Source organism: Chionomys nivalis, chromosome 24 (assembly GCF_950005125.1).
Source record: "Chionomys nivalis chromosome 24, mChiNiv1.1, whole genome shotgun sequence".
Taxonomy (NCBI): domain Eukaryota; kingdom Metazoa; phylum Chordata; class Mammalia; order Rodentia; family Cricetidae; genus Chionomys; species Chionomys nivalis.
In genome coordinates this window covers 22,464,503-22,491,720 of record NC_080109.1, presented here as the reverse complement: position 1 = coordinate 22,491,720, position 27,218 = coordinate 22,464,503, and the positions used below count along the sequence as shown (strand labels likewise).

At 40.2% G+C, this 27,218-nt stretch overlaps 1 protein-coding gene across 3 annotated transcripts in view; it reads left to right on the top strand.

Annotated features, from left to right (window-relative positions):
* Positions 1 to 27,218, top strand: part of Trpc4 (transient receptor potential cation channel subfamily C member 4) — a 162,338-nt gene that overhangs the window by 37,808 nt on the left and 97,312 nt on the right. For all 3 annotated transcript variants that reach the window (XM_057757100.1, XM_057757099.1, XM_057757098.1), the window contains exon 2: positions 3,477 to 3,881. In XM_057757100.1, coding sequence (XP_057613083.1) covers positions 3,504 to 3,881 — 378 coding nt within the window. In that variant the 5' untranslated portion in view covers positions 3,477 to 3,503. The remainder of the gene's footprint in view (positions 1 to 3,476; positions 3,882 to 27,218) is intronic.

Sequence of the window (27,218 nt, the reverse complement as noted above, 5' to 3'; positions counted from 1 at the left end):
TCGGCGCCCTGCTCTTCCCATCCTTGAGCGGCAGGTCTGCAGGTGCTGATAAGTGTGTTTTCCCAGGATCCCATCAGCCTTATCTGCTGCCTCTCCTGCATGCACACAGTGCATCTCCAGCAACAACAAGTCCAAGTTTCAGCGCTACGGCAGCACATCCTTTCTATGTTCTTGGAGGTTTTAGCGGCAGAATTGTGCTTCTGCTTCTAGGTTTCAATACCCTCCTTAAATATTTAGATTTATCTAGTGTATATAAACTTTAATTGTGTTTCAAATACGTCCAGAACATTTCATGAAAGCTATTATATATACTTTTTTTAAATGCAAGAGTTTGAAAGATGATCGAGACCTTTCAAGGCACTTAGTTTGATTCTTATCTTCTTACTTATTTTTTGTTCTATGTTGGTTTCCTCTGCTATGGACACACAAACAGGTTTTCTTAGATGTCTTACACCCATTTTATCTCTGAAATACAGTATCTTTCTCTCAGGCTAGTATCACTTTAAAATGCACTTGAATGGGTTCTGTTTGTGGAAGTTAACTGGATTCGATGAAATAAATTTTATTTAAAACTAATTTCTCTTCTTCTGCCTCCCTTCTTTCTCCCAAGTTCTCCAACACCTAATTTTTTTTTCCACTGGCATCTTATTTGTATTTTGTAAATGGGAAGTACACCATGGAAATAGAACAGAAATGCTGAGTGTCACAATAGGACACGTGCAGACTGGTCCAGGCGGAACTAGCATATGAGGTCTGTGGCACTGATCCTAAGTTTTTTTGGATACAAACTTCAGGCTTGGAAACAGGCCCAGAGGAAATGGCTCACCCCTCCCTTAAAGACAAAGATTTTAATAGGGACACTAGTGCAAAAATTGGGTTTCAAGATCAGATCCTCAAAATATGAGAGAGAGAAATGGGATCATAAAGACTTTAATTTGTAGATGTTTTTAATATATTAGAAGAATATTGACACCTCCTAGCCCTTATGTAATAGAAATTATTCTTCTCTTATTTCACAATAAGTCAAAACATCCTTAGAATAATTAAATTATACTCAGGGTTTCCTTAACTAATGTGTGTGTATAATATTAATAAATGTGACACACTCATTCATACATAGTCTATGAAAATACCTGAAAAGAAGAAAATGCTAAAAAGCTATGGGTTATGAAATAATGGTCTTAGGTACTATCCTCAACGTAGATATTAGAAAATTCATGATAAATAATCTGAAAGCCAAACGTGGAAACTTAATTACATGATTGTTTGGATCACCAATAGAATGAAGCTATCTACAAACAACTCAGTTTCTCAAGTTTAAAACTGTTAAGTGTACTCGTATTTGGGGCTTGAGAGATGGCTCAGCAGTTAAGATTACTTCTTGCTCTTCCAGAGGATCTGAGTTCATTTCCTAGCACCTATGCGGGATGACACACAAATAGGGACCAATAGGATCCAATGCCCTCTTTTATAAATGCCCTCTGTGGACACCTTTAGTCTTGTGCACGTAACTACACATACACACACACATGATGTGCCATGTCTTTCTATATATGTTTTGCTTTTATTTTTTGATGAATAAAACTGTTTCGGCCAATGGCTTAGCAGAGTAAAGCCAGGCGGGAAATCTGAACAGAGATATATAGAGAGAAAGTAGGCAGAGTTAAGGAGATGCCATGTAACTGCCGAAGGAGACAGACACCATACCCTTACCAGTAAACCACAGCCTCATGCTGAACACAGATTAATAGAAATGGATTAATTTAAGATGTAAGAGTTATTAATAAGAAGCCTGAGCTAGTAGTCCAAGTAGTGTTTTAATTAATATAGTTTCTGTGATTATTCAGGTCTGGGCAGCCTCAAAACAAACAAGCAGTCTTTGCTTACAAAACACGTATACACATAGAACTAAAAATACAAAGATAAATTTCTGAAAATATGCTCATATTTATAACTGCAAAGTCTGCTTAATCTACAGTTAAAGCATTGGTATTTAAATCAGATTAATTTACTCGTACACTGATTAGCCTACAAACACCAATTAATAGGAATATGTAAATGGTTTAAATGACCCACTTATTTTAATTTTATACTATATATATAAAATATGTCTTCAGAAGATAAAATAACAGGTATGAGATGATGCAGAAAACTTCAGTAAAGAATTTATATGTAGGAAGGGTGGTGTTTAAAGGGCGTCTTTAATCTCAGAAATGGGAAGCAGAGGCAGGCAGAACTCTGTGAGTTTGAGGCCAGCCTGGTCTACAGGGCAAGTTCCAGGAAAGCTAGGGAAGTTACACAGAGAAACCCTGTCTCGAAAAACCAAACCAAAACAACAAAAGAACTTATATGTCTAATAGAATTCGTTTTCCTGAGACCAGGGTTATGCTGATACAGTACTGCTTCCAGTGGCTTTTTCCAGCTGAGTATTTTAAATTCACTTTGTCAGCTTCAGCTGTATCTTTACTGTGAATTCTGAATAAAAGTAAATTTTCAAATGAACCTATCTCTGCATTCATCTCGTAGAAGTGGTAGAATTGAAAAATACATTTTCATAGTCCATTCTTTCTCTGTTTTGTCTCTTTTTTCCATGTTGACTTGCACAGTCTCATCTCGACAATTAATGTCATCAGTTTTATTCTTTCTCCTTTACTGAACTTGCTCACAAACAGAAAAATAAAGTTATATTCGCTAGACTCAGTGTTATCTCACCAGCAGTAGTTCCAGTAATGCACACTAACATTGATGTGAATACTTACTAATGGTAAGAACAGACTACATGACAAATGAGAAGTTTCCAACACAATGACTGTCTACAACCGTAGCAGCAGCTTCATGATCTGCAGAATTCATAGTGAATAATACATTTGAATGCTCCTGAAGGGAACCTAAAGGTATGACTGCTAATTTTTAAAGTGCTTTGCACTTGTGTGTACAGGCACATACATACATATGGGTATATATGCACATATACACAAATATACATGTGTATGCAAATATATATACATGTATATTTATACATATAGTTGCAAGTAATTTCTCAAAGTCTCCACCTGAAATTTCTGCTAAATGTTACTTTACAATTTTGAGATAAATTTCTCTTCTTAGATTAGAGGTTGTTGGGCCTGGAGAGATGATTTGGTGGTTAAGAGAACTGACTGCTCTTGAAGAAAACCTGAGTTTAGTTTCCAGCACCCACGTGGCAGCTTCAAACAGCTTGTAGTTCCAGAGAATCTGATGCCCTCTTCTGCCCTCTGTGAACATCTGCACGTGTGTGGTGTGCATACATTCACTCTCACAGATGCACACATGCACACACAATGACATTTTTTTAAAAAAAAATGTTAACTTCTGCTTTCTAGGAGAGGCATCATCTGTGGGGACACTATTGTCATTAATGATTGTGTCTGACAGCGTGTGTGATGCCTCGGACGCATCCTGATGCTCACAGTTTGCTTTCTCTGTGTGTTTTCCAGAGATGACGAACTAGCATGGCCTGAAGCATGGCTCAATTCTATTACAAAAGAAATGTCAATGCCCCCTACAGAGACCGCATCCCTCTGAGGATTGTCAGAGCAGAGTCGGAACTCTCACCGTCTGAAAAAGCCTACTTGAATGCAGTGGAGAAGGGGGACTATGCGAGTGTCAAGAAGTCTCTTGAGGAAGCTGAGATTTACTTTAAGATCAACATCAACTGCATCGACCCCCTTGGGAGGACTGCTCTTCTCATCGCCATTGAGAACGAGAACCTGGAGCTCATTGAACTGTTGCTGAGTTTCAACGTCTACGTTGGCGATGCGCTGCTTCATGCTATCCGGAAAGAGGTGGTGGGAGCCGTGGAGCTGCTGCTGAACCACAAAAAGCCAAGTGGAGAGAAGCAGGTGGGCTTGAAAGTGGTGTATCTAGTTATTATGCCTATAGAAAGGCATTTTAGATTTGCAGACACCCTGAATGTGTGTGTGTGTGTCTGTGTGTGTGTGTGTGTGTGTGGTTTTCCTTTTGGTCTTTCATTTCATTTCAAGAATATGGACTGTCAAACTGTAATTTGCTAGATTATTTTTCTGTTTAACCTCCTTGCCTGTTGTGGGTCTCTGCGTCTTCCGGAGAAAGTGGATACCCTCATCTAAATTTGCTATTGTCTGTTAACACATTCTCAAAGCTTCTTTGTAAATTCATCCTTAAAGAAGAAGTAATTGCTAGAAAGAAGCTCAGCTCTGCCTGTAGGAGGATTACAAGACATTTATTAGTGGCACAATGTAGCAACGCTTTCTTACTCTGAAAAGAGATGAATGTAGGTACAGCGCAGACCGTTATGCTTACTCTCTGCGTGTTTATCACTATAGAAACAGAGCGACGATAGATGGGAACAAGAAAGGGATGTTTTCATCTGTCTGGATCTTTTGCTTTGTCACTGCCCACTGCTGTGCCAGAAAGGCCTGTTTGATCCTGTTTCCTAGACCTTGACCCCTTGACTTCCCTGCATCAAGGCTAATGATGGATTAGTTGCAGATGCTACCATGGCTCCCAAAATCTTTCAAAGATGCGTCTAAATAGTTCTAGCAACTTCTGCCCTTTTGATAACACGTGGTTTTCTGTGTCTGAATATTGACAGTGTGTGTGGAGTCACATAGCCAATCTGTGCTCTGTCTACTCTTGTCTTTGTTTCTCTGAAGCACTTTTATCAATATCTTCACAGTTGATGGGTTGACAACGGTAGCTGAACATCTCTTCGAGTTCTGAGATACCTTGTGTCTCACGGTGCATTCTCAAATCTCATCCTCATTCACTCCTGCTTCTTCCCTGAATCAAAATATTAATAACCTAACCCCCTAAGGAATCATACTTCTCTGCTTATCGCTTTGCCGTCTTAATTGTTGTTTGTTTCATGCACAGTTGTGGGTCATCTTGTTACACTGCTAAACTTCACGGATAGGATCGTTGACCCTTGGAAACTTGAGATAACCTACTTTGGGGCATACAAGATGCAGCCACACCTAGAGACATGCCCATTGTTAGATCCCAGGGTTTCACCACTAAGGGGTTTCAAACACCCTGATGGAAAAAGGAGGAATCTGGTTTAATGTGTGTAAGCTAAAGTCTTACTGTAAGCTTTTACTGTTATAGCTGCATTGCTATGACACGGCTTTGAAGAGTAACCAGCTCAGGGAACAAAGGCAGAGTCTCACAGTTTCAGAGACTTCAGCTCGCGGTTGCAGTTTCCTCGCTGCGGGCTGTGCTGTGAGACAGAACAACATGGCGGAGAAGATATGACAGAGAACTACTCACCTCCTCACAAGACCCCAGAGAAAGGACAGAGGGGTCAGAGAAAACCTACACCCTTCAAGGGCACAGCTTCCGCGATCTCTTTCCTCTTCCTGGGTCCCCCTTGCAAGAGTTTCTGTCATTTCCCAGTAGCCCACTAATCTAGACATAATGTATTCATGAGGAGAAAGACCTCAATCACTTCCTGAAAACTCTGCCTTTTAACACTGCCCTGGGACCAAGGCTTCAATACAGGAGCTTCTAGAAAACATTGAAGACCCAAGCGGCTACCCCTAAGTCAACTCTAAGTCAACTTTCGGCTTTAAATTTATGTCTGTCATCATACCCCTAAAGCATCTACATGTTTAGTAGCAACATACTATATTATATTTCTTCTTTTTTTTTTTTTTTTTTTTTTTTTTTTTTTTTTTTTTTGGTTTTTTGAGACAGGGTTTCTCTGTGGTTTTGGAGCCTGTCCTGGAACTAGCTCTTGTAGACCATGCTGGTCTCAAACTTACAGAGATCCGCCTGCCTCTGCCTCCCAAGTGCTGGGATTAAAGGCGTGAGCCACCACCGCCCGGCTTATATTTCTTCTTGTTTAACTTCATGTAGGTAGCCATAAGCCAGGGGTTAGGTCTTCCATGTAGACCATCAGTAGCCTAGAAGTCTCTGGAACAAAATAGCCAGTTAATGTGATTTTCATGTGTTACTGAAGGAACGCATCAATTCTGCTTTGTAGAGGGTTCTTCAGTGTTCCTTTAGACAATGACATTTGTGCTAACCAGAGAAATCTGGTGTCTGGAGAAGATACCTGCTATTATGAGAGTGTTTGTTGGAAAATGTTCAACTTTTGAGCTAAGTCCTCATCTCACAAGTAGGTCCTGGCTCCTTACAGGCACTTGGACCCAAATTATTAATAGAAAGTAGTAAAGGTTTGCAGTCTGCCAGGGCGCTGATGCTTCCCAGGCTGCGTGTTTCTGGAAGATGTCTCTCACATGAGTCTTCTGGCCAAGAATTCCTTTTCTATTTGTGTGTTTTAGAATTCCACCCCGGGGAAGGATAATAAAGGAACACTGCCCTTTTTGATTTGAACTTGATTATTTCTGAAGAACTAGGCTACCTCAGAGTTCCTGGGGTGCTCCACATGGAAATGAGGCGTCGGCAGCTTGATATTGATTGAATGTATAAAGTTATTCCATAAATGTCCATAAACAATGTGTTGAGAGCCGCGTTGATTGTTAGTGTTTGGCTATGCATGGGTTATTTCATTATATAATACATCTTTAAGACACACACAACATCTCTTGGAATGTCAGTTTTCCATACATCATTTGATGTGGGAAACAAGTATATTTTTAACTGGACTCCCCCCCCCAAAATAAAGTTTAATTTTTAAAGTAAGGCTTGCATTTATTGAAATTATCTTGTGTGTTGGGGTAATGACCCAATTCTAAATGTATAGATACATATTCATCCTGTAATGTTCTGACATATACCAATACTAATGTTGAGGTCTCTGGTTTATTAAACATGAAGACAGTAATAATCTAGTAGGTTTGATAAATGTAATTTGAAGTGAAATCTAAGATGTGGTTCTAAGATAAAACCACTAAAATTAAGATCCTGAAATACGTTGTGCCTTATAGATATATTATTATTTTACAAATTTGTCACGGGCAACATTTGTTTTCCTCTGGAAAAGACCCAATGTTTGGTGGCAAGCTAAAATCATCAGTGCTGGGAGACATCAAATGAATTGGCGTAGTTCTTAATTACACTCACCGGGGAACAATTTCTGCCTCCGCCTGCTAGGCCTTGTGCTAGAGCCCCAAAACAGAGAGCATTCCTAGTCTCAAGAGTCTTAAGCTCTAGTTATGAAGAAAGAAAAGGAAAAAAAAAATCCACTATGGAATTAAGAATAAAGGTGGTCACAACAGAAAAGACAGCAGGAAAAAATTCTATAATCTTTATGAAGTTAAAACAACTGAATTTGATGAACACACTCTGTTTACAGGGTAGGGGGTGTGAGGGCAGGAGACAGATATAAGGGAAAGACTCTATGAGAAAAAGGCCTAGGGGACCGGATTGGTTATATTTAGCTCTAATGGATATTGATAACTCAGAGTTAATTAGAATTGTAGGTCAAAATGGAATTGGATAAGTAGATAGATTAAAAAATAAGGACAGCAAAGTAAATAAATGACTCGTATCTCTGTAGCTCCTAATGTAGCTTTTCACCTTTGACTCTAAGTCTTCACTGATATATTTCTGGGTCTTTAGCATATCAAGTAACGTTTCTCAGTGTGGCTTTTAATGAAAAGGTCTAGTTTTCCTAGTTAAGTGGAAGATAGCCATGTAACTCCTTCTGTATTAAATGTCGCTCTTCATAAATTGGGTTTTGGCATGTCAAGCGTTTTTAAATCATTGGCATAATGATGAGAAGAGCAATAGCTGATTTTTTTGGTACAGTGAGAGCACAGCAAGCCTATGATTCTCAACCTCTGTGTGAAGACGGTACACTGTGTACTCTCATTGACACAGCCCTCTTGCTAGCAACCTTACACTCATTTCCTTGGGTACGTTTCGGTTTTCTGAACTTTTCTCTACCCTTCTTACAACCTCACTTCCCTAGAGACAGTGGCCAGGAACGATTTCTCAGTCTTCTCCGTTGATTGGTTACTCAGCATTGAACTGTTTCCAGCTGACATTCCTTATAGATGTCCTCAGAGGCCAGATCCATGACAGTGACCTTTGCTCCAGTATAGCTGTATCGGGATGCCGAGCGGGCTTTCCCATGTTTCATTCACACCAATGGTTCTTTGACTTCAGCATCCTCAGAATCACAGGGTGGGCCTGAGGGATGCTGGGGATTCCACCTGTGGTTTCTGTCACAGCAACTTTGAAATGATGCTCTGAAATTTACACTTCTAAGAAGTTCCCAGAAGAGGCTCCTGCTTGTCTTGACATAAGACTAAGGGAAGCTGTGGCTTAGGGGATGCTGAAACTGGTAGAACACATGCACTTCTCTGTGTTGGATGTTAAACTATATGGTGCTAACCTGGTTTCCAGGAGATTCCCGCTAATCCCTTGAAATCCTGTTAGAATGATACTATTGATTAGTTCAACAGTGAGATCTGAGAGTAGTTCAGTTGAAGATACATTGACCCCATAAATCAACTACAAACCAGTCAAGGACTCTATAACCTGGACAGATCATAAGGGCATTATAATCCAGATTTTCAGTTCAAAAAGGTGAAAAGGGAAGGGGGCTCACAGAGTGCCTGGGATTTGGCCTGACCGGAGCGTTTGTAATGCCATAGCTACCTACCAAGCTTAATATAGTCATAATGGTGACAATAAAGATGCTAATGATGGTGTTACTGACACTAGCAGCTGCATTGCTAGGAGCTAAATTAATCATTTTCCTTCTGTTATCTCTCTGAAATATCTACTTCATCTTATGAAGGTAAGTCCCCTGTTATCCCCTCTTAATAGGCGAAGAAATGAAAGGATATGTTTTGAGTGACATTTCCCAGGTGCCAAAGCCAAGAATCATCAGCCTTGAAACTACTGGGCCCTTGGAAATAACTACTCATCCACCTGGCCTGGCTTTAGCCAAAGTACCAATTTGAATAGGAGATATTTGAATTGTTAATTGTTCTAATTTAAGGGACAAGGGAGACACATTAAAAAGATGCTCTGGTCTTGTTTGTATGTTTGTCCTGAATATTACAATGCCATTTTAAGTCTGCTTGCTCAATAAATATTGTGGCCCTCGATGCTCTTTGCCACAACCATGGCATCTGAATGATAGTCATTAGGAGCTGTGAAGTATTAGGGAAAGGCAGGGTGGACTGACAGAAGACTGACCTCTGACCCTCTTCTCCACTTCTGATTGAAGAATTCCACATCTCCCTGGGCTGTGTTTCGGTGGCTGCTAAGCTTAACCCCACCAGCATTTCAAAGTTTACATTTTGTAAAGTCACTTTTATAGATTTAGATATGAAGCCAACATAATAATGCTGCCATAACCGGATCATGGCATTACCTCTCCCTTCCAGACGCACACAGACTAATAACCCAGAATATCCTGAGAGCTAAGTTAAGCATTGTCAGTTTGCCCTCAGAGAGCACATGGCTTCTCTGTTCATTTGAAAAATAGAGTCTTTGCCAATCGGAACCAAGTTCAGGGAGAGCACAGAGGAATTCGGTTGGCTCTTTGCTTTTCACGCCAGTGCATAGAGGGGATGGGTTTACAGTCTCAGCAGCCTTTATAATACAATTCTGTGGCTTTAGAAACATTAACTATTATGAAATCAGAAAAAAACAAAGACTGGCATTAGCATGTTAATTCAAAACACGTGTCCAAGCAAAAACACCAATAACTAGAAATATAGAACTCTTCTCACTGACTGTGGATGCTTAGTAAGTAAATTCCTGAGTACTGGAAGGAAACCTGTTAGTTAAACAAATAAAATATTTTTGTTGCCTCCATATTCTTTCTGTTTGAAGAATAAGACACTGAAGACCTAGTTTCAGCAAAAGCCATTTACCTTCGACACTCATAACTTTCATCCAGGGATTATTAAATTACATGTAGACTAAGATGTAGTCAGTCCAGTTTAGTCGGAGCATGGATTCATTGGCATAATGAACACTCTGGGGCTGTCCTTCGTGGCTCACCTATGGTGGCTTCTCCTGATTGCTCTCATGAGAGCCTGCCTTAGGTCAAGTCTGGGCTATGAACAGTATGCACACAGTATGAATCAGCCTGTTATCAGGAAAGGAAATAAGCCTGAAGATCCATGAACCCATAATCAGCTACCATCACAGCAGGCAAGAGAATGAGATAGCATGACACACATAAATAATGTGGAGTAAAGATGTCATTTCTGAAGCCAGCTGTTGCAATGGCATACTTTGGTAATCCCAGCACTGGGGAAGCAGAAGCAGGAAGATCACTGTGGGTTTGGGTTCAGCCTGGGTTACAGAGTGAGACCCTGCCTCAAAAATACATGAATCAATGCGATTTGTCACCTCATCAAAATGTTTATCCCACTTTCTGATATAGTGACATCAGTCAACAATTCTGCTTTATTTAAACTCTCATGTAAGGTCATCAATAAAAATACTGCCTTATATTTTCTTAATCTGACTCTAGACTTAAATAGCTAAAAATCTTCTCCACTTTGGATTTTTTGGTTGGTGTTTTATAATGCAGTGTGGTCAATATGAACACGTACTTTGAATATTTGGAAAATAGAGTGAGTTTTGTTATTCCACATGAGGGACCTTTAAAGCTGTTAAAGCACAATGCGTAGACTGTTTAGTCAACTGGTGGATGGCAGTCACGAAAAAACTAAGTAGGTCTAAATGGAATCACCTGGAAGCACGATTCCTGAAACACGGTTAATATAATGTTAGTGTCAATAATTAGTTGTGCTTGCTCATGTGCGGACAACCTCCCTGGTCATGGGAAAGCTGACAGTTACCCATAATCCCTTGAGCATGTGCTTCCTTGCTCTCTCCTGTCAACACAGCACCACACAGCTCATGTATTAAAGCAAAACCTGCCAGACACGTCAGGGGCCCACAGAGTGATTTTTACCTCATGTGAAAAACATCAGGTGAAAAGCCCACATAGGTTCCAGCAAGAAAAATTCTCCAAGTGTGTCGATCTGTCTCTCTCCTGGTGCTGGAGTTCCTAGAGAAACAGCACCTGCTTGTTGGCACAGAAACTGAGTCCTGGTAGAGAAACCAAGTCACTGTTGGAAGAGAGGGCATAAGAACATGACCTAAGAGTCCTGTTTTCAAACATCAGAAAAAATCACTTAATCATGTAAGCTCTAACTTTCTCATAATGAAGAAGAGGTTGACAGCCCCACTTTTCCAATCTCTCTAGAGATTTGAAAGTTACAAGAAAACAGACAATGGAAGCCCCTTCACTTGGACATCATTTGAAGTTTACTATATTCTCACACTCAAGGCCCTTTAGACTTACTATACTGAAATTTTAATTCAAATGTCTACGTCCATCAAAGATGCTAAGTGGTACTTAGAGCAGAGCCTTTCACATATGACCTCTGATGAAAAGATTTGGGGAAGTTGTTTATTATTAAGATTCTCCAACATATTAAGAAATGTAGTGATTAAGGCTGGAGAAATGGCTCAGTGGTTAAGAGCATTCACCAGACTTAACGGGACTCATGTTCCATTCCCAACAAACATGCCAGGTGGTTGATAACCACATGTAACTCTACATGTAACATGTAGCTCACATGGGTTCTGATGCCCTCTTCTAGCTTCCCCAAGTACCTTCATGTATATTGGCAAACATACATGCAGACACACATAAAAATACACAAATAAAAATAAAATCATTCTAAACCCCGTATTTGAATCTACAAATAGACTTCTGAGAGAATTTGTTCTTTGAATTTCTCAACTAATAATAAAACTAAAACTGAGTCATTGGATGCAATTGAGTACATTTAGCACAAGAAGACGTAGGAACTAGAAAGGTCTATGCTGTGGCCAGGATGAGCGGCCGCTAATTTGAACATGCCCTTCCAACTTGCCTTGTTGCCCTTCCGTCTTCGTGGGCAGAATGAACTTTACTGCTTTAATATGAGAGGCACAAGCAGAGGAGGAACTGGAACCACTTTTCTTAGCTTTCAGGAAGTGTTCTTATTTTCATTGTCGACATTTGTCTTTTACGGATTCATTTTCTGGATCAATGAAGGTCTAGATTCGCGTTGTTTGAATCATTTATTTATTGGAAGCCCTGAACAGATATGCCCAGTTATGAGCTCTGAGCGTGCTAGGGCTTAGCAAGCACAGCGGAGAGAAGGTTCAAACTATCTCACGAAGAGTAGATTGGATGCTGAGAAAAGTTGGTAGCAGTAAATGTATTACTTGGTGTGTAGTCTCTTCTTGCTTAAATGAAGTGACAACGGGTGACTGATTGGCTTTTGCTTTGCACAGTTCTCACGCTGTCTCTTGTGTGACTGAGTTACGGTATCTTCTTGGCTCCTTACAGAATGTACATGGGCTTGTTTGAAATGGTGATTACGTTTTATCAGTAGGGAACGGGAACACTAGTATAACCGTACTTGTGCATAGTAACAGCAAGCGTAAGGAACTGAAATAGACAAAACTATTTATTTAGAGTGTATACTCTGGATTTTCTTCTTCTGTCTGTGACTGCACATGTGTGCCTGGTGTCTGCAGAGCGATTGTTTCCCCTAGAACTGGAGTTCTGGCTTGTGTGCACCACCACGTGGGTGCTGAGAACTGAACCCAGGTCCTCTGCAAGAGCAACAAGTGCTCTTAACCCCTGAGCCATCCCTTTACCCTCAGAACAAATTTTAAACTAATACTGGCGCCCCACAGCAAATCTAGAACATATCTGTGACCACTTATTATCTCATGTGAGCTCCAGAGGAAGCTTCATGGACAGTTCTTTTGTTTTTGCCATTTATTTTTCTTTTTTAAATTTTTTTTATTGCTTTATAAATAATGCCATTCAAAATTTCCACTTCCTCCCCTCCTCCCATTACCCTCCCACTCCCCCACTCATCCTCCCCCCTCCCCTTCCAGTCCTAATGGAGGGCAGGGTCCACCCTGCCCTGTGGGAAGTCCAAGGCCCTCCCCACTCCATCCAGGCCTAGGAAGGTGTGCATCTGAACTGACTAGGATCCCTAAAAGCCAGTACATGCAGTAAAGACAAATCCCAGTGCCATTATCATTGGCCTCTCAGTCAGCCCCCATTGTCAGCCACATTCAGAGAGTCCGATTTGATCACATGCTTATTCAGTCCCAGTCCAGCTGGCTTTGGTGAGCTCCCACCACACTGTCTCAGTGGGTGGACCAACCCCTCGTAGTCCTGACTTTGCTCATCTTCTCCCTCCTTCTGCTCTTCAACTGGACCTTGGCATTTGATTAAGAGTGGCTAACTTGATTGAGTCAATCTGAGTAGCTAACTAGAGTTATCTAAAGGGATTGGTGTCAAGATTCTCTCACTTACCGCAGCCTGTGCATGCTCAAGTTTTTTATAGACAGAGGTTTATATTTGCATAGAAGCTGTATGAAGGGAATCATCTGTAAGTTACAGACAATACTTGCTGTAACTCCCCGAAGACCTGTATGTTAAAAGTGTGGTCCTCAGCTTGTACAGCTATCTGGGGGTGGAGGGAACTGTGAGATGGAGCCCAGTGACAGGTCTTCAGGTTGCTGAGGGCACGCCCTTCCTCTTCTGCTCTCTCCCTGGCTCTGGGTGAGGGGAATGGCTAACCCCAGTGTACATGCAGGCTCCTATATGATGTCATGCTGTGCCGTCACCCCAGCTCCAAATGTGTGCAGCCACTACCTCTCCCAACTTGTGAGCCCAGAGGAACTTATTTCTTTGCAGGTTGGTATGTCAGGCGTGTGCTGCTGAAACAGAAACCCAGCCCCCATGCTTACTGTAATTTTCATGTCTAATAAATTTTTGGATTGTCTGGAGAAAATCAAGAAAAAACTATATTCAATTCAGAGGCCATTTTTAATTTTTGCAGCTGTTTTCAATCCACTGTGGTTGGCTGGATCTACTGACACAGGAGGCCAACTGGACTGAACTGGCCCCTTTTCCAGCTTCCTGAACCACAGCACTGAATTAAGAGTTCATTCTCACTGGCTCTTTACAGGAGCTTTACAGACTTCATGGAACACATATCCAAGGCAGTCTCTGTTAAGTAGCAGAGGTCAACAAACTAGGAACGAATGCAGGGACATGGCTACTAAAGTGGAGAAAGTCTGGGTCAGAGGTCAGCGTTTAACTGTTAGGGGATATGCAGAGAGGGAGCCGAGTGCAGGTTTGATTGCTTTCACTGGCTTTATTAAATTCCTTCTTTGGTCATCTCATACGCTGCCTCAGCAATTGAGAGCATGCCACAGCCTGGAAATAAAACCTGGTAATCTTGAGCACCGTGGCTCTGCAGAACTATCCTGAAACCCATTCAGCCAGAGGCTCCTGGCGTATCTCGATAACGTTAAAAATCTTGGGATTCACGGAATTTGCCCGATTTCCTCCTAGACGGTTGCAGGAAGAGACTGGCAGTCATAAAGGAGACGCTGATGGCACAGTGACGAATTGTTGGGAAGAGGGAGGTGAGAACAGCACATTAGCGGGAGTGTGGGAGATGAATGTCAGACCTAGCATACATCAGCGCTCCCATGGAAGGCGGGGCTTCTGCCAGCAGCTTGCTTCTGAGCTGATCCTTGATGGCTGAGCCTCTGCAGGGACAGACACTGCCATCTTGCTGGAGGAGGATTTTCTACAAGTCAACACAGAACTTTCCCCTCATGTGCCTTTGTTAAGATGGGGTTAAAGCCCCGCCCCCTTTGTCGCTGGCCTTTTCTGTACACCTCAAGTGTTTCAATGAAAACATGAACTGCTGTGTTACTTGCAAATACCTTCATAATAAAAATAACAGAAATGGAAATCCTTCCCCTAAAAACATAGATGACTTAGTGGGTTTGGGACAGATCCTAGACATGGAGCACGGGGCGTTATTGGTTACACATACCTGGTTTTCACTGTTTCCCCCTTACCCTCCACTGCATCTGATCAACAGGGAGGGAAACAGCTAAAGGTGGAGAGATAAACGCTAAAGGAGATGACGTGTTCTGGGTGAGGCTGTGGTTTGGATCCTAAGCACTCTCCTAGGGTCAGGGAGTAGAAGGCTGGGTCCTCAGCTCATGCTTATGTGAATGCCTGTGCTGTCTTTAGGGGGTCACGTCAGGTGGAATGAAGGTAGGTCACTATGGCTATACCCTGACCTTTTGTTGTTTATTCTTCATTTCCGGGCACCATGAGGTGAGCAGCTTTTTTCTACCCCGCATTTTCTGGCATGGTGTATTGCCTCACCACAGGTTCCAAGCAAGGAGGGGACTTCCTGTAGATGAGATTTCCCTTTAAGCTGTCTCAGACATCTTGTCGGTGACAGAAAGTGGGCAAGCAGAACGAGCAAAGGCTCACTATGAAATTGTATATTTCTTCATTTGTTCCCTACGGAGCGTCACCGGACAGTGATACAGCCTACCATGTTAGTCCGCTCTCCACCTCTGTGGCAAAGCGACTGAATTAAAACACACCTTTTCCTCTCGTAAGTTTTCAAATCTCCTATTCAGAGAGCAGTCTTCTGTCCATAGTGGGTAGGCTCGGCTGCTTTGGAACCTGTGGTGAGGCAGTGTATAGTAGTGGAAATGGGTTGAAGAGAAAGTGGCTTAATTCATGGCAACCAGCAGGCAGACACAGGCAACAACCGCACCCTTAACCCCTCAAGCACATTTAAGGTAACTGACTCAATCACATACCCAGTTAGCCAGTTTATAGCCAGGTAGTTGGCCCATATCCTAGGACCATTCTGTATCTATGCTGTCATTTGAGTTCTAGACATTTTATCATTAGAAGACATTGATGTACCTTTGGATGCCAGGGGGTCCATAGTTTTTTATTGTTATTCATTCTGTTTTATATCTTCTGTGACTGAGAAATTTTTTGAGTGAATCATCTATATTTATTATGCATTTCTTCAAAGAGATTAAGCTATTGGTAAAAGTATGCAGTAGTATATCCCCATATTACATCAGTGAGGTCTCATTCTCTTCGCATCCATGTTGAGAGAGTTCCTCTGTTACAGAGCATTATGATGTGAAGATTCATGACATTTTGTCCCTAACATCTTGTCACTGACTCTCTTGTATAGAACAATCCAGTGTGATATGCTACTTTTAGATTTATTTATTTATTTTTTTTGTGTATGAGCCTTTTGAATGCATGTATATATGTTATGTGCATCACACACGTTCAGTGTTCATGGAGGTCAGAAAAGGGCATCGAATCCCTTGGAATTGGAATCACAGATGTTCGTGAGCTGCCATGTGGGTGCCAGGCACTCAAGTTCTCTGCAAGAGTAGCCAGTGCTCTTAACTGCTGAGTCATCTCTCTGGCTCCCAAGTGTAACGGTTGTGACCAACTTAAGAGACTCAGACTATGTGATTTTGATAGAGAAACTTTGTAATATACATTAAAAATGAACATAAATTGTATTTTGTTCCATATTTTTATTTTGAGGTTTTATTGAAACCCCAGATAACAGGACTTGGAACCTCTCTATCAATCTTTATGAATGTAAATCTGCATTCATTCAGTTTCCACAAATCGAATGAAGAAGATAGGAATTGGGAAAAAATAATTTGGAAAGATTTCTAAGCCCTAAAAGAGGTCTTAAAATGTGTTTTTCTCAAGTGAACTCACTCTACACTAAGTTTATAGAATGTGTGTCTTTGTATATTCAGAATAGAATTGTAAGTTGGAAAATATTTGGAAAAGGAAATCTACAATGCATAGGACAAAACTGACCAGAGTAATTCTGTTTAGCACGGAATGGCAAGCATCACAACGCATCAGCTAGTTCTGCACTCTTTATCGGGAGGCACTCCACCAACACAGTGAAGCAAACACCCTTATCTCAGAAACGAATCTTTTTCCAAAAAACAAGCAAAAAAAATAGTAAGTTATACTTGGTGAAGGAAATGCCAAAGGCAATTATTATCCTTATCTGTACATCCGTTTCGGTGTGCACAAGTACATCATTTTGAATCGGGCTGAAAGAAAATATGCAATATCGTACTATTTTTATGTTTTGGTTAACGGTGGCTTCAGTTGCCTCCATGTCCCTGGAAATACCTTTATTTTGTCGCTCTCTGTGACTACGTGCGAGCCTATTGTTTGAGTGCACCACATGTTCTTCATCTATTCGTGTCGATGGGTGTTCAGTCTGGCTCCATTTCCTGGTTGTTTTGAATAGAGAACTCACAATGTGTGTTTGTGCAGATATTTCTCGGCATATAGCTAAGAATGGTATAGGGGATGAGATGGGAGGTCTTTCCAGTCATTTCATGAACTTCCACACTGAATTTCTTAGCCGCTGCATAATTTCACATTCCCATCAGCGGTGAATTAGTCTTCCTCGTTCCTAACGCCTTCATCAGAGTTTTTTTAACCATTTGTTTTCTTGATGCGATCCAATCTCAAGGTGGTTTTAATTTGAATTTGCCCTATGGGTAAATATGTTGAACATCTTTTCAAGTCTAGTGACTATATTTCTTTTACTTGAGAACTTCCTATACAGTCAATTGTACATTAATTGATTGTACAATTTGATTTTTGTTGTTTAATATTGACAGTTCTTTATGTATCCTGGATATAGATCCCCTGTCTGAGATGTAGTTGGCAAAGATTTTTCAGTTCTGTACACTCTTTCCATTGTCATGGTTGTCTCCTTTGCTGAGAAGGAGCTTTTAAATTTCTTTCAATCCCATTAGTCAGTTCTTGGGATAGAATTATCTCCTGTGCTTTTGAAGTCTGTATCAGAAACCCCTGTGTGTGTGTGTGTACAACTTGGGTTGTTTTCCTTTAGAATTTTCAGGTCTTATGCTAAAGTCTTTGACCTCAGAGACATTTGTTAAAGAGGCTGTTGCTTGTCCAATGCATGTTTTTGACAAGTTTGTCAAAACTTAGTTAAGTCTAACTGTATAGCTCCATTTCTGTGTCCTCATCACTGGTCTGTGTCCATGTTTTGTGCTGTCTTATGCTGTTGTCATGGTTCTGTGACCTACTTTATTATCAAGTATTGTGATATCCTGAGCATTGCACTTACACTAAGGGTTGCTTCAGCTATCTGTTTGCTTTCACTTGAACTTTGAAACTATTTGTTCTAGTTCTGGGAGCATCGAATTAGAATGTTCTTGGTGATTATATCGAGTCTGTAGATTAACTGTGCCAGCAAAGACATTTTCACAATATTAATTCTACTAAGTCATGACCATAATAGTTCTTCACATGCTCTAGTATCTTCAGTATATTTTTATTCTTAGTACTATTACAGGGGTTTTCCTTAGTATAAATGAAAGCTTCCCCTTCATTAATTTCATTATTTGAGTTTATTATTCACACATATAAAAGATACTAATTTTATAAATTGATAGTATGGCCTGTTACTCTACTGAAGGCTTTATTAGGTCAGAGAGTGTTCTGGCAGAATGTTTAGGTTATCTAATATACAGGTTTATATCATCTACAAATAAAAATAAATTGACTTTTCCATTTCATCTTTTAATCTACTTTATTCTATCCTCTTGTTGCTCTAGCAAAAGACATGAACATTACACCAAATAAGAATGAATAAAGCTGTTACAAGGGCCTAGAGAAATGCTTTTAGGTTTTAACAGTTTGGAATAATACTGACTGTGGGTTTAGCATTTATCATCTTTGTCATATTGAGGTATGTTTTTTCTACTCCTAGTTTCTTTGGCATTTTTATCATTAACAAGCATTGAATTTTGTTCTGTCTTTTTTGCATCGATAAAAATGATCATTGATTTCTGTCCTTAACTCTATTTTTATCCTGAATTACACTCATTATTTATATATATTGAACCAATCTTGAATTCCTCAAATAAAACCAAATTGATGATGATGTAGGTTCTTATCAATGATGTTCTTTAAATTTGAGGAATTATATTGTGAAAATTTACACATATATTCAACAAGGAAATTATAGTTTTCATTGTTTGGTCTTTTCCGTTTCTAGTTATGGTCTTTTCCATTTTCCATTTCAGGGTAATGCCAATTTTGTAGAATGAGCTTGGTAAAGTTCTGTTCCTTTGTGTTTTATGGGACAGTTTGAGGAGCACTGGCTCTTCTTGAAATGCTTACAACAATTCAGTGTTGAATTCAATTGGTCATGAGTCTTTCTTTATTGGGAAACTTTTTATCACTGCTTTAATGTTATGGAATATTTGTTTAACTATGTAAAGATGTGTTGCATTTGTTTAATTATGTAAAGATGCGTTCCTATTTTACCTTGCCTGCCTAAGGCACCTGATTGGTCTAATAAGAAGTTGAAAGGCCAATAGTGAGAGAGGTATAGGTAGGGCTCCCGGCAAAGGGAATAAATAGAAAGAGGAATTATGCTCAAAAAAGAAAGAAAAGGGAAGGAGGAAAAAGAGACACCAAGGAGATGCCAGGAACCCGTCAACCAGACACAGAAGAAGCAAGAAAGTAGGGCATACAGAATGAAAGAAAGGTAAAAAAAAAACCCAACGCAAAATGTAAATGAATAGAAACACATTAAAGTATGTTAAAAGAGCTAGTAGGACAAGGCCAAGCTAAAGCCAAATATTTATAATTAATAATGAGTCTCTGTGTCTTTATTTGGGAGCTGTTTGGTGGCCCAAAGCAAATTCCAACTATACTTTAATTTTTGTCCATTATTTATGTTATTTCAATATTCTTGATTTAATTTTGGTAGGTCATATGTGTCTAGGAAAGTATTTTCTAGATTTCCATTGGATACAGTGAGAAGTATATATCTTGTTTCTTTTAGATGTGATATTCTACAGATATCTGTTGGGTCCATTTGTTCTGTGGTGTTGTATAACTCTAACATTTCTTGGTTTATTTTTTATTTTGAAAGCTCTATTGAAAGAGGAGAACAGGGTACAGTGAAATCATCCACTCTTGTTGTATGAGGATAATTTGAAATTTTATGTCTATTATTGTTTTATGAAATTTGAAGCACTAATGCTTGATGCCTATGTTTTCATAATCGTTTTATCTTCCTGATGAATGGCTCTTTTTATTAATAGCCTTTGCAATCTCTTGATAATAATTTTGACTCAAAATCTACAATACCGTCTATCAGAATAGCTAAAGTGGTTTATGTTTGAGTTTTGTTCATTTCTAAGATTGAATCCATTCTTGAACTTCCAATTTGTGAATGTCTCTACCAGTGGGTATAATTCTTAGAGACAACATATGGTTGGATACAGTTTTATAATGCAGTCAGACATTGTGGGTCTTTCTGTTACTGAGTTGAGGCATTTACACTTGAGTTTATTATTGACACATATTTGCTAATTCTTGTTGAATTTTTTTCTGGTGGCTTAGACTACCATTCTTCACTTTCTTTCCTGTTTGTATCAGACTTGGTTGGCTTGTTAGAACTGATGGATTACTATTTGCTATCCCTTTCATTTGTTCTAGATTTTTCTTTCCTGGGCCCTTGTGATTGGCACTATCATTATTTTTTTGTATATTATATTCTATTAAGACTTCACTATGCTGTTTGGTGGCCATGAGCTTCACTTGAATATTTCCCTGTCAATTAAAAAAAAAAAAGACAGCTTTGTAGGCTATCACCATCTTAGTTGACTGTTATTTACTTTCTGGGTTTGAATTTTTTGGCTGACCCTATATTGGTAATTGTGCTTATGTTAGTGACTTAGTGACTTGATACTTTCCACTTATAGCCTTTGTGTTGTGTGTGTTTCTGTGTGTGTGCTTGCGTGTGTGTGTAATGCATATACACATGCATGTGTGTATCTGTATGCATGACGTTTATTTTTAGGTATATGTTCATTTGAGTACATGCATGTGGGTATCCATGCACAGTGTACTCAAATGTGTAGATGCAAAAGGTAACCCTTCGATGTCACTCCTCAGTTACCTTCCTCTTTTTTTATTTATTTATTTTTGATTGACCTGGTGTCCTGCAATTAGGGTAGGTCAATGGTCAGCAAGTCCCAGGGATGCACTTTTTCTACCTCTCCAGTACTAGGATTACAAATGTAGGTCACCATGTCTTTATTTTGTTAATGTGGGTTCTGAGGACAGTGGAGCTGTCTCTTCAACCCCTTGCAGCTTTGAATATTGTTTCTTTCCTTGTAGTTTTGCCCTCCTGCCTATAAGGCCCCACAACAAGTTTCTCTTGTTGTGCCTCCTAAAGAAACTGTCTAGTCTTTGAGTCTCTGAATACCTGTTGTGTTTGACTGCCTGTTTCTAGTCCAGATAATTTTATCCCTTAGCTTTATTTAATTTCTTATGTCTTTCATGTTTATCTCAGTGGTTTCTTCTGCTTATGCATCTTGATCATATCTGGAGTTATTAGATATTGTCGTTTTCTTCCCCTTGTTATCTAAGGTGGTTGCTCATCTGAAGTCTGAGCCTCTCTTGCCAGGCGCCTGTCACTCACTTGGCATGGTCTTCATCACTTCTCCCCGTCACTTCGCTCATCTTTTCCTAACACTCTGCCCCAGTTACAATTTGCTTTGCTTGCCAAATACCATCCTGGACTTCACCACACTCCCAGGTCCCTCCACAGAACTGACATTGATTATTGGCAGAATTATGTAGGCTTGTGATTTCATCCGTCTTCCTTTTTTTTTCTAGAACTCACGTTCCACCTCTTTCCATTTGCTGTGGCTTCACAGACTTAGTAGTTCATCACCGTGGCCTCTCATCAGCACCCAGACTTTCTCTCGTGCCTGACTGTAGTGTGTATCTGAAACACGTGTTCAAGATCTAGGCACGCTTTCATAGCGCTAGTGGGAATGGCAGGACCTTTAATATGTGGAGTCAATGAGAGGAGCTGCGTCACGGGTAATATACCATAAGGTTAGTGAGCCTCTAAGACAGTCATGATATGCCTCTGAGACCCAAGCATCAGGAAATCTGTCATGGACTGAATCTTCTAAACCCGAGCCAAAGGCAACCCTTTGTCTTTTTAAGCTGATTATCCCACGTTTTCGGCACAGTAACAGATAGTCGGTGGACACACTCTGTTTATAATATTATCTGGCAAAATCCCAGTCTCCACCCTCTCTGTCTTGTAACCAGGAACCGAGAAAGGGCTGCACAAAGGTAGGCAGCCATCTGGACTATGTTTGGTTCTGTAGGCATGATGATTCATTGCGAGTATGTGTGGTTCCCACTTGTCTTCATGATTAGCTCTTTTTCCTTCTTCTCCCAGACATGCAGCAAGACCGTGAGACATGTTTCCTACTCCCTCACATAATAGCTCTCATCTCTTCTCATATTAATAGCATTGGTTGTTAAGAGGAGCTTCAAGTTCTTGTTCCGCTGTACCGCTCTCAGCATCCTGCATCTCACACCGCACGGTCGTCACCTTGGCGGTCTGTTTTCTCAATACCCTTTACAGCTCCTTGCTCATCTTCTCGAAATCTAAATTTTGAAATGTCAGCGAGTTCAAACCTCTAACTACTATTTTTCTCCCTGCGCTCACTTCTCGCTTGCAAAATGGCATTCAGGCTCATGGCTTTAAATACTACTTGTATGTCGATAACTGTCAGATGTGGAGGTGTACGTGTCATTTCAAGATTAACGTGAAAAGACTATGACATGAACTCCTTTGTGTCTCTAAACCACTGCTCTGAGAATGCTCACAAGAAGTTAGCCTGCGCTCTGCTCAGGTCTGGGTATTCTATCATCCTTGATCTCTCTGTGTGGAATTTCAATTTCACATCCCATAATATTCCATTACCCAATCCCAGTGGCTTCACTTTGGTAACCTATCCAGTTCTACCCCACTTGTCAAGTTCTCCACTGTGATTTTCTCTTCCGCCTTCCTCCTCTTTAGTGACCTGCATCCCTTTAGTCCGTTCTCAATGCAAACACTAGATGGGTTCTGCGTTGGGTGCCTATGTCAGGTTGTCTCTCTGCTCAAACTGTCCCAATGCCTTTTCAGTTCTCTATGAAGTAACAGCCACAGCGCTGAAAATGAGTCACATTGCGTGTGTGTCATCGCCTACTTTCTCCCAATGCTGGCATCTGCACTCTTCCACCACAAACCATCCTGCTATTCAGTGGATTAATTCTCCAAGCGGGCTTTGCCATATTTACAGCCACCGTCCCCTCTTCCAAGAGTGTTCTTCCCGTAGTCACAGTTTTGTTTGACCCTCTCATCCTTCAGCGTCCCAGCCTCATTTCCCTTTGTCAATAAAAGGGGTAATTAATCTCTCTTCTATGTTTCCTTTCTTCTTCCTCCACTGTGGCTTTCTTTGTGAATCCTATAATTCGATGTTCTTCCATTCTTAATACATCCCTCAACTTGTTTTCTCAGGGACGGTGTCTTTATTATTTCTCTGAAAGAAGACAAGGACATTGTCTCATTGATAGATGCCTGAAAGCTGACAGAATGAGTGGCAAGAGCCCCAACTGCACCTTGCAGTCAGTGAGTGGCTGGAAGGACGGAATTTTGCCCATACAAACCACAATTAATGCAAGCAGAACAGCTAACGCTGTGTGGATAACACACATGTGCAAAATAAAGACATGGGTTTATTGATCCTTAAACAGAACACTCTCCTATGATATGATATGATATGATATGATATGATATGATATGATATGATGATATGATATGATATGGTATGATACAATGGAGTCATATCATCTGGAGAGACTAAGAGAGCTACCACAGAAATGACAGTGATGGTGGAGATACCACCTACAATCATGAGAGCAGGCTAGACTTTATGAAAATACTATGCACAGAATGATTTTCTCTCTAAATTTGACTTTAGTCCCGAAAAGAATCTAAAGTCAAGACTATACTCAGCATTTTGCTGATGAGAAAATCAAAGAGTTAACAGGTGGTTCCTTTAGGTAGCATTCTACAAGCTGCAGTTAGTGGAACGATACCTATGCCCACACACAACCATCCCGATAAAGAATCGTCGTGGATGGCTAAGGGCCAGGGAGTTTCAAAAAGGAGATGGCAAAACACAGTCAAGATAAGTGGAAACTCAGATAATAGGCCAGAGTCTGTGTATAATTGCTAATTCCTAGGAAGTTACCTTTAAACTCAGCTTGTTAACATCTTGTTAAAGGTCATTTAATCGATTCTCCTTCACTGTAACTTACGGTACCTATACAGACAGAGGATATTCAAGCTTATTATTTTGAACATGGGCATAGCGGTTCATCACAAAGACCTGCATGCTCTGGGGGAGATGGCTTTACAATTCTAGCAACAGAAAACCTTCTAAACCTTGACATACATGCTTATGAAACTGCCCGCCAGGAAATGGCAGTTCTACCTTGCAGATGAATTCAGCACTATAATTGGGGCTATGTTTATCTGAGGAGAAGCAAATGAATCTGGAGAAACTGAACAAGACAGTTCCTGCTCTTTCTCCAAACAGTCCCAGGGTTGTTATGCGTAACCTCCCGCTGTTCAGTGATCTGTAGAGATCAACAGGCTCTCGCTTTTCATCTTTACCACAGCGCTGTGGGAAGAAGCTCTGAGCCGCGTTCGGTGTTTGTTTCTCCAAATCTTAATCTATAATGAGAAAGATTTTAAATAATGTCCACGTTAGAAAGCATGAGAAGAGAGGCAAAAAGATGCATGCTGGTTTTGCCATTTTCATTCAGCTAAAGTGGTTGAGGCAGGATTTAATGTGTATCATCAGATCCTGGCGTTGGAGCAATTCTCAGGCTGTCAGAGATGCTTTAGCCAGAATAAGCATAGTTTCAGGGCTGGATGGCTCAAAGGTTAGAACACTTGCTACACTTCTAAAGAACCAGAGTTTAGCTCCCAGCACTCATGCCCAGCAGTTCACAATCACTTGTGACTCAAACTCTGGAGACCAGTGCCCTCTTCTGGCCTCAAGCAGTACCTGTACTCATGTGCATGCGCACGCGCGCGTACAGACACACACACACACACACTAAATTTGAAACCAGAAACGAATAATATGTTAAGAATTCAGAGTCTAGTGTCAGACTTTATGGATTTCTGTGTGACCATGGTAAAGGAATTTTATTAATTTTACCGAGCCTTGCCATTCTCATTTGTATAAAACAGAACATTTATCTCAAAACAATAAAACTGAATATTGACCAAGATGAGACCCAAGTTTTTAGCACAGGCCACAGCCCATGGTGCTTCATGTGTGTTAGTTGTTCCTTATATCATTACTATCAGTTCCAGGCACATTTACAAGATACTGTCAACTAGCTGACACATATTGGTCCATAACCTACTTCAGTCGGTACAAGCTTACAGCCTCTTACGTCTGCCATCTAGATTCTCACAGTGCTGTGTTCCCCACGTGCTCCCTGAACTCCCCCAAGTCAATGGCATTTCTCTTGGTCAGTATTTTTTTTTATTTGAAGCAGGACTTTATGTAAACTTACCATAAATAGTATGTTTAATATCATTTAAAATAAACATATTCAGGTTAGTAATTAAAATTATTTGCAAAGGTGAAAATGGACACACGTGGATATTGTCCTTAATATTTAAGTTAGGTGTGTCGCTTACCATAGCGTGGGTGGCCCACAACACTTTAAAAAGAGCCTTTTAGGAGACAAGGAAAATGGAATTGTACATAGTATGTACTTCTGTTCCCACCAGCTTCTTAAAGTGCTTGTTTCTCTCTTCTCGTGGGTAATTAATAATATCCTCTTCACCTGACCACATTAAGGGCAAGAAAAGCCAGCACAAATGGAGTCAACCTCTGCCACATTCATCCTCGCAGTGAGAATGTTTGGACCGTGTTCTGAGTGTTTGATACAGTTGGGTTAAGAAGAAAGAGAAGGGGAAATTAACGAGGAAACTATGAGCAGACATGTGGAGCTGCGATGACCTGGCCACTGAAGTGTGATTTGGGGAAAATGCTGACATGCAAGAACCCCTGATGATTGGAGTCTTTGCTCACCAAGTGAGATACTGTGGTACAACAGGGTAAGATGAGGCACGTGTCTGGTACAGTGTAGATGCTCACGTAATGTTTAATAAAGCAATAAAAATAGGGGAGGGAACCTTTCATAAACAACTATATTACAGTTCTCCAGGGTTACAGCATGAGATGTTGGGAGTATCCCTAGAGCATACAATATATTTTTTTTTACTTCAAATATCTAATGTTGTAATATTTATTATAGAAAAGCTGAACTTTTCTCAAATGTCTATCTTTTGAAAAACATGCAAGTGATTCCACAGTTTCGCTCCTGACAACCAGTGATACAGCCTCATTTTGCTGTTCATGGGAGACTGGATTCTCCTAGCATGTGTTACCCTAGGATGCTTCAAACCTTTATATAAAAGGGTACAGCATTTACACGTGCTCCTGCAAATTAATTCTGGATTGTTTATGATACCTAATGCAGTGTATCCACAATTGGTTAGAATTTTTACTTTGGGAGCAAGAAAACAACAAAAAAAAGTTTGTATATATTCAGTGTAGATGCACTTATTTATTGATTGATCTGTTTATTTATTTATTATTTTTATGTGTAAAAATGTTTTACCTGCATACATGTCTGTGCACAAGTGTGTTTAGGGCATGTATAGGCTAGTAGAGGGTATCAGATCTCCTGGAACTGGGATTAGAGATGGTTATGAGCCACCATATAAAAGGTGGAAGTTGAACCCAGATCCTCTTAAGTGCTCTTAGGCCCTGAGCCATCTCTCCATCCCCAGTAGAAACATTTTTTTTTCCAAAAGCTTTTGGTGTGTGCTTTGTTGAATCTGGATATAGAACATGGGAATAAGGAAGATTATGGGTAGAGAAGTATTGTCAGCATGCTTGTCTGGATGAAGTGTTCTCAGGCAAGAAAGTGTGGGTTTCAGAACTCACACAAGCAGCAGGTACATTCTAACAAGACTATAGAAACTATTCGTATTCTGTCAATAGCAGAATTTGTCTCCATAGCATTTCAAATTTGGCAACATGGTAGGAGCAGAGTCCATTTTGATATTCCTTTAATTTTCCTTTGTGTAACTGTTTGTTTCAGATGCTTTTATGTTTCTTCTGTGAGGAAGAAATTTGCATCTTCCATGACACAGAACTTCCTTCTCGGTTCGCTGCCACTCTAGGTAGTGGGGACAATAAATGTGTTTCCTGTGTGGCACATGTCCTTTACTGTTGTTTACCAGTTCATTCTGTGAGTTTAAACTTGGCGTTTTGCAACACTGCATGCAAGGATTGAATAATAAAATATTCAGGGTTCAATTCCATGTTTGCATTTTTTTCTGAGAGAGTTCTCCTCTCTCAGAAATAGGGCTACGTAACTATTTATTATTTTTCTAAAACTAATGTTGCTT